The sequence below is a fragment of the Rhagoletis pomonella genome, unplaced genomic scaffold (assembly GCF_013731165.1).
Source record: "Rhagoletis pomonella isolate Grant_MI unplaced genomic scaffold, Rhpom_1.0 Rhpom_scaffold_00005, whole genome shotgun sequence".
Classification (NCBI taxonomy): Eukaryota; Metazoa; Arthropoda; class Insecta; order Diptera; family Tephritidae; genus Rhagoletis; species Rhagoletis pomonella.
In genome coordinates this window covers 71,300,827-71,308,416 of record NW_023458559.1, presented here as the reverse complement: position 1 = coordinate 71,308,416, position 7,590 = coordinate 71,300,827, and the positions used below count along the sequence as shown (strand labels likewise).

The window sequence follows — 7,590 nt, the reverse complement described above, 5'->3', positions numbered from 1 at the left end:
TATTTACTTATAATTACATATACATAAATGTACATACATATGTATATTCAAAACAACAACAGCAAATACTATAATAGAAAATAAAAAAATGTATTCGAATTAACCACCCGGCACCAGTGTCGTATTTAAGGTTAATTGGGCATCAAGATTACTAGGTCGGAAATGCGCTCTTCTAGTTCTTTGTTTGAGCAGTAACGCCACAGTTACATACAAACACACATACAAAAGTAAGTATGCAAGTGTAATATATATTTAGGCAGTATGTTGCAACAACTTGCCAACATTGAATGATGATACTTAAAGACATGCAATGCGCCACAATTACGTCAGTACTTACAGCTAATTCACCGAACGACCAAAAGCGCCATAGACAGGTAAGGTATAGGTAACCAGAGAGATCTCGATACACATACATACACTTAGAAATAGGAAGGCGTGTGGCATTGAATGAATGCCGCGCGTTGAGCGTCGCTGCGCAAGTGGGTGCAGGTGGCGTATGAGTGATGTTGTTTTTACATACATATCTATTTCTTCAGCAGCAGATGATGTGCGCGCTGAAGAGCAGCTTGTAGGGCCAGTGCCGCATGAGCACAGAATAGCGTTTTTATTTATACGAATTTTTTTGTGTATTTATTTGCTATTTACTGTATGTACTACTCACTTTGTAGCTTTTGCTTCAATTGGCAATTAATGAGTTTTTCTATTCGTTATTTGCTCGTTTTTGTGCATTCGTCACAGTATATTTGTTTTGTTGGCCGACTTGGCACACTTTGACATTCACACTGCATCGAGCAATAGCGAAATAGCACTTCGACAGCTGACAATGTCGTGGCTGTCAATTTTGAAGGTGTGAAGAAGATTAGTGCGCTCTAATAAAATCAAAGCAAAAAAGTGTAAAAACAGAAACGAAAACTAGAACGATAGGTTTTTGTTTTAAGCATTAATTAGTTTTTTCGGAGTGCGGTGGAATTGCAGAAAAGGGCAAGTTTTGAAAGCAAGGTGCGCTTACAAGTTCATTGTTTATTATTCTGCTTCGAAGTCAATTGTTTTGAATTCAATTGCGGCAGTTGGTATAGCTAAGTGTACCTAAAAGTTGTGTAGTATATGGACAAATCCTAACATTGCGGACATTACATTCGGACGTTTCTTTTGACGCTCCTTTTGGTGAAACAAAAATTATGAGTTAAAATTTTTTGTGGTGTAAGGGCAGGTATATAGCACTACTTTTGGGAACAAAATAATGGAACTTTGAATTCGAATTAATGTCTGTGTATGTTCCTTCGCTGTTTGTGTTCGGATGTTACTGAAAGGGGAAGTGATTTTGATATGGCAAGGTTTTTTTGAAACCATCTGCCTTCTCGGTCGGCCGCGAGGAAGCTACAAAATGTTTGTTTAATTCTCCTTGGTTTAGGACGATATTTCGTCGATCACCATTTGAGTCCCTATGGGATAAAAAAAAGCCTGAATTGGCCCAAAAATTATCAAGAATCAAATTTTCCCAATTTATTTTATTTTTTTTTATGTCAGTTAAATTATTCACAAAAGTGGCAATTAGGCTGAATGTCTTCCGGTATCGTGGAATAACAGACGGTATCAAACACAGTTCTCTCACAGGGGCGGTTTCGGTTAGGATGAGTGTTTATAGCGTAAAATGCGGTTATGGAATACTTACGAAGCCATGCTGATGCTTCGCTGTCAGATGACACGCTATAAGTGTGGTAGCAATAGCGCCACCAGCATACTCACTACTTAGGAAAGGAGTAAGCGGCCGATAAAATGGCTCTTTGTTAACTGGTTTCATGGCTTTAGTAGTGAAACTACCGTCCCGATTTCCACATTTATGAAATAAAAATGGTGACCAACATCAGATTAAAAACCTTGTTGGGATATACTACTCCTGCCGTACTAATTTTGTTCAACATCCATAAGCATATTCCGTCAGGACCAATGGCTTTGCAGGCGTTCGCCTTCCCGATGTTCACCTGAACTTCACCGCTGCTTTGAGTAAGGGGTGCACTCTTTTTGGCATTTTTTGCAGCTTTCGGTTCAGTCGACGCTTGGTCTTTTCTAGAGAAGTGTAAATTAGTAGCTATAATGGCTTCCGCATTTCTACGGGTCCGACGAGACGAGGCCATCGAACGAAATTTCCACTCTGTCCTCACGTCTCATCGGAATGCACAGGTACCTCACGGCTGCTCCACAAAGCCATTAGAAACATCATTCCTGAAGTTTGTATAGGTTCGGTGGGCCGCGGGAGAAAATTCGGTGGGCTTATTGATCGAGATGAATATGGTTAGCTGGTTCGTTTTGAGTTATAGGATAGTTGGGGACATTATGCCATTTATCATAGCTGCGCAAGGAATAAGAAACCTAAAAAGCCGCGTAGATTGGCAAGCTGCCAAGGTAACAGCTGCTTGCAAAATTTCGAAATATAGTTCCATATATACATAAATATTTAAGCATAAAAAATATCATAAAACGGCCAATGTTCGCACCCGCGAATGTTACTCACCACCTAAGCCATTGAACTTTGATAAACTCTAACAAAAAAAAGAAGAAAAAAAAGAAAGGTTTAGTTACAGATGTTGCATATGGGTGGGTCATATTGACCAGCGTAGACAAACGCGTACGCAAGAGAGAGAGAGAGAAATTTAGTGTAGTCGCGCAACAGCATCGACCATCTCCAAATAATATGTTAGACATCTTTGTGTTCATACAAATATTTTAAAATATTATTTTTAAATAAACTAGCGTCTAATTTGCTTTCCTCATGGTAAGCCCATGACCAATAAACACTTTTCTTATTCTATTTCTCATTGCAGTCCTTCTTCGGCCGCTCCTACAACAATCTCTCGTCCATCAGCGACTGCAAAAACAATGGCGAATGTATCATCAATAAGAAAAACCGCACCGCCTGCAAAGCCTGCCGCTTGCGCAAATGCCTACTTGTGGGCATGTCGAAGAGCGGTTCACGCTATGGACGCCGCTCCAATTGGTTCAAAATTCATTGCCTGCTGCAAGAGCAGCATCAGCAGCAACAAGCTGCTGTTGCTGCCGCTGCAGCCGCCGCAGCGCAACATGGCGGCCCACCGCACATGCCAGGACAGAAACCACCGCCACCACCTGGCATGTCGCCACATGGACCACCTTCCAGCGCTGCCGCAGCCGCCGCTCTTGGCATGCTGGGTCATGCAGGCGCATATCCTGGGCTTTATCAACCGCACACGAAAGAGGAGCTACTAATGCTAGGGCTGGAGGAGTATGCCGCCGCTGCAGCTGCTGCCAAACATCCCGCCAACGCTTCGCCATCCGTCAGCTCGCCCGACTCGCACAACTCGGATAATTCTTTGGACGTGAGTACGCGCATACATTTGAGTGGTAAACATGGTGCTGAAGCGGGAGGACCATCTGGGCCACCGCCCCCACAACTACGCAAAGACTTGCCACATTTCCTGCCTCTGCCGTTTCCCGGACTCGGTTCTATGTCGGTTATGCCACCACCTGCCTTTCTACCACACTCGCACCTACTATTCCCTGGCTATCATCCAGCGCTCTACTCGCACCATCAGGGCCTGCTAAAGACTTCGGCTGAACAGCAGCAACAACAAGCTGCAGCCGCCGCTGCCGCAGTACATCAGCTCTTCAACTCAAATAATACCGCTCCCAACCGCTTTCCACCAGCGCTACAAACACCCACCACACCAATAACAGCAGCGGCTGTCATGGCATGTAGTAATAAGCCAGACACTAGCCAGGAAGCTGAGCGTATCGCACAAAGTCCGAAGAGCGGTGATGCGCTCAACAATAATCACATACCCAATGGCAGCAAAGCAGCGGAGGAGCTTACGAAACGCTTCTACTTAGACGCGGTGCTCAAATCGCAACGCAACAGTCCGCCACCGGCGACGACAAAATTGCCGGAACATCCGAAACATGATTACTCAATATCGGCTCTGGTGACACCGAACTCAGAGAGTGGACGCGAACGCCTGCGTAGTCGACAAAGCAACGAGGACGAAGAGGACTGCAACGACAGTCAAAATGATGCAGCGCGTACCGCAGAAAAAGCGCCAGCTGGCTCTGCTGGGGGTGCGCATTCAAATGGAGGTGATGGTGAAGCTGCCTGCGAGCGCTTGGCTAGCAAAACCCAGAGCGAAGGTGAAGACGATGATGATGAGGAGGAGGAGTTGGTTGTGTCGATGACACCACCGCGCTCGCCAGAGAATAATCGTGCACTCAGCAGCGTCGAACCCAATACTACAGCTGTGGCAACTCCTGTTACTACGCCAACGCCAACACAAATCACCACTCCTGCGTCCACTACGAAGCCAGCGTTACAACAAGATAATCCCATCGACTTGAGCATGAAGACGAGCAGTTCGGTGGCGAGCAGCTCGCTGAGCAGCAAATGCAGTTCGACCGGCTCTGTGCAGGCAACCGATAGCGATAATGAGGTGGAGTGTGTGGCGGAGCACGAACAAGAGCAGCGGCACCAGCGTCCCGACACCACCGAAAGGCCAAGTGAAAAGATTAGACCGCTTGTAGCTGAAGAAGCGGACGATGAACTGCTGCAGGTGGACGTCGATGAGGTGGATAAGGTAGCTAGCGCGACGGCTGTGCTTAAGCAAAGTGGTGATAGCAGCAGTAATAACAGCAACAACAATAAAAATGATATTAGCAGTAAAAGTAACAACAACAACAATAATACTAGTAGTAGCAATAACAACAGCAACAACATTAACACTTATTTTAACTCAACATACCGTCTGGAGTCTAGCGATAGCGAAGAGAGCGTCCTCAAGTTGGATACGATGAAACGTAAATTACACTCAGCTCCAGGTAAACAGGCAGATTGTGGAGTGCAATATGCCAAGCGCTTGAAACTGGCCACTGTACCGGCGCTGGAATGCGCCGCTAACGTGAAATTGGATGTAGGCGGTGGCACAGCGTCTAAGGTTGCCAGCGGTAGTTCTTCGGCCACTGCAGCAACAACAACAGCGGCGCTGGATTTGACCACGAAGGTGTAGTGTTGTTTATAAGTGGAAATATTAGTTAAAGATTTTTTATTGGATAGTTTTAGTAGTGCAAATTTTTCAAATTGCTTTCTCTGATATTTTTATTATTGTTAAATTTTCTTTGTTTCGAAAAAAATATTTGGATTGCTTAGTTTTTATTTATTTTTGGTTTTTGCTAGAAAATCACTCTAAATTTCCAGAAAAATAACAAATACAAAGAAATACAATTCCGTAGTATTTTTACGCGTCGCCACCTTAAAAGCTAAAATAAATCAAATAAAAAGATAATCAGAGGACATGCCATATAAATTTTCAAAACCGTACCAATAGCTTAGGGTGATTGGCTCGGTTTTTCCAAACCGGTATCCACCGGTTTTGTTGCATATCTACAAGCGTTTTTTTTTAATCTGTGATTTGTCGAATATCTATTAAACGGGATTTTTTTTATCGAGCAAACCATTTTGTTTCATTTCATGCAAATCTTGACCTCTCAATAAAATTTTTCGGTTTTTCGAAGTACCCTAGGTTATTTAATTACTTTAAGAAATTCTTGAAAAAAAAATGTGTGCAATGTAAAAAAATCAAATCAAAGAGAAAATTTTTTAGAATTTGAAAAGCTATTTTAATATTTTATCATTGAACATCCTTGAAATTTTACAATAATTATTTTCGAAAAAATTATATTTTAAGGACTAATATGCCCACGACCGCATCCTCAAATTTCATCGCTTAAAAAATAAAACTAATTAAATGGACATTTCCCATACCGACTCGTCCTTGTGGTTTGCTACCCATTCTGTTCTTTTACATTGGAATAAATTTTTGAAATAATTTTGGACTGAGCCATTTCTTTGAAACTACAAAGTCCTTTTAAAAAAATCCCGACGTCAGAGAGAAAAACTAAAAACGCGATTTTACTATTATATTTATACTTTTTTGTTTTTGTCACACGGTGTAATTGAACATCTATCCATCATTTACCTTCAAAATTTCACAAAATATAATATCATTTTACGCCCATAAATTGATGCATTGCCACAACATCTCAAACCACATTCCAACCACAAAGCTCTGTACAAGACGCATCGTAAGCGTAGTCCAAATCAAGCTAAGCTGGCTATTCGAATTCGAACAAATGTTGGTAATTAACGAATTTTTCGGGCATGTTAACACTTCGTTGCCATTAAGAAAATTAAATATTGAATATCAACTACAAATGGCAAGCGCAGCAGTGTCAGCAGTGGCAAGCAAATGGCGATGGTAAACAAGCGAGCGAACGCTGATTTGCATGCCAAATTCGCTATGCGCACAGCGGGCGGGCCAATCAGTAAACCGGTGAAGGTGATGTTTCATTTCGAAATAGTATATAAATATCGCGTTGCTCTTCAATTGATCTGCTACATTCAAATGAATACATAAATTGTTTATAAATGTTTTAGTTTATAAGAATGCATTGAAATTTGCGCTTTTCAAATACTTGCATATCATTTCAGCTGCTTGCTGCTACATTCTGCTAGTTTTGCGTTTAATGTCACTGCTGTTATAGTTTTTGTATCTATGGCTTAAAACTATTAATAAATTAACGATAAGTGGTTTTTATTATTCTTTGTTTTCAAGCACACCTGCGCTCGTGAAGTAGAAAGGGTGGGCCAAATAAGACCTATCATCCATAGTTTGCCTAGCAGTATGCGCGCAGTCACTCCATCTTGTTGTAACCACAAACTAGCATGCTGCTCTGCCGTTGGCCGCAAAAAGTTGGCAATAATTTTAATTTTTCTGTAAGAAGTGTCAGAAACCGTTTCTGGCGTTTCATCCTCATTTTCGAAGAAATATGAGCCGATAACTTTTTCGGCCATAACACCGCAGCAAACAGTGCACCTGGATGGGTGCAACTGCTGCTGGTGTGTTGCCTTTGAATTTTCAAAGCCCCAAATCTACAGTTTTGCTTGGAAATGCGCCTCAGCCGACATCAGCTCATTACCTAAAAAATAAATTTGTGTGACTAATTGTATAGCGTATTGTAGTGGTTGTTGGTGGTCTTGCTGTATGTATCCATTATGATTTTCCAAGAGATTAACTATAACATGCTTAAAGAAATTGTCAATAACATTAAAAAATAAAGAAGCTATACTTGTTTAAAATTGGTAGGCGTTATTTGTCCCACCCTATATGACCTTGCATAAATTACAAATAGATTGAGTCGGAAAAGTTTGAGGCAGAAAAATTATTTATGGATATAGCATTAAAATATTAATGGTGAATAATGTTTTTAGTGAGACTGAAGACAAACAAGGTGGCAAACTATGAATTCCATATTTAAAATTTGTTTAATTTTTTTAGGAAAGAAAATTTGTATTAGTTTTGCTAATCCTTTTTTTTTACTTCAACTAATTCTTTAACATAAGTTAGGCCACTTGAAGATCAAAGTTATAAATTTAAAATCGAATTCCAAGTTTGCGCTAACCTGCCTTTTACAAGAATAGAAAGAGCTGTAATCGGTTTTCTTCATATCGTTTGACCTTAATTAAAGGTTCCATAACCATAACTCTTAGCAGCTTATATCGTAAAACCAAAA

At 41.2% G+C, this 7,590-nt stretch overlaps 1 protein-coding gene across 1 annotated transcript in view; it reads left to right on the top strand.

The window, feature by feature from the left end:
* LOC118739474 (knirps-related protein) overlaps positions 1-5,066 on the top strand; it is a 22,569-nt gene extending 17,503 nt beyond the window's left edge. Inside the window, exon 4 of the mRNA XM_036470833.1 lies at positions 3,024-5,066. Coding sequence (XP_036326726.1) covers positions 3,024-5,027 — 2,004 coding nt within the window. The 3' untranslated portion in view covers positions 5,028-5,066. The remainder of the gene's footprint in view (positions 1-3,023) is intronic.
* The last annotated feature ends 2,524 nt before the right edge of the window (positions 5,067-7,590 follow it).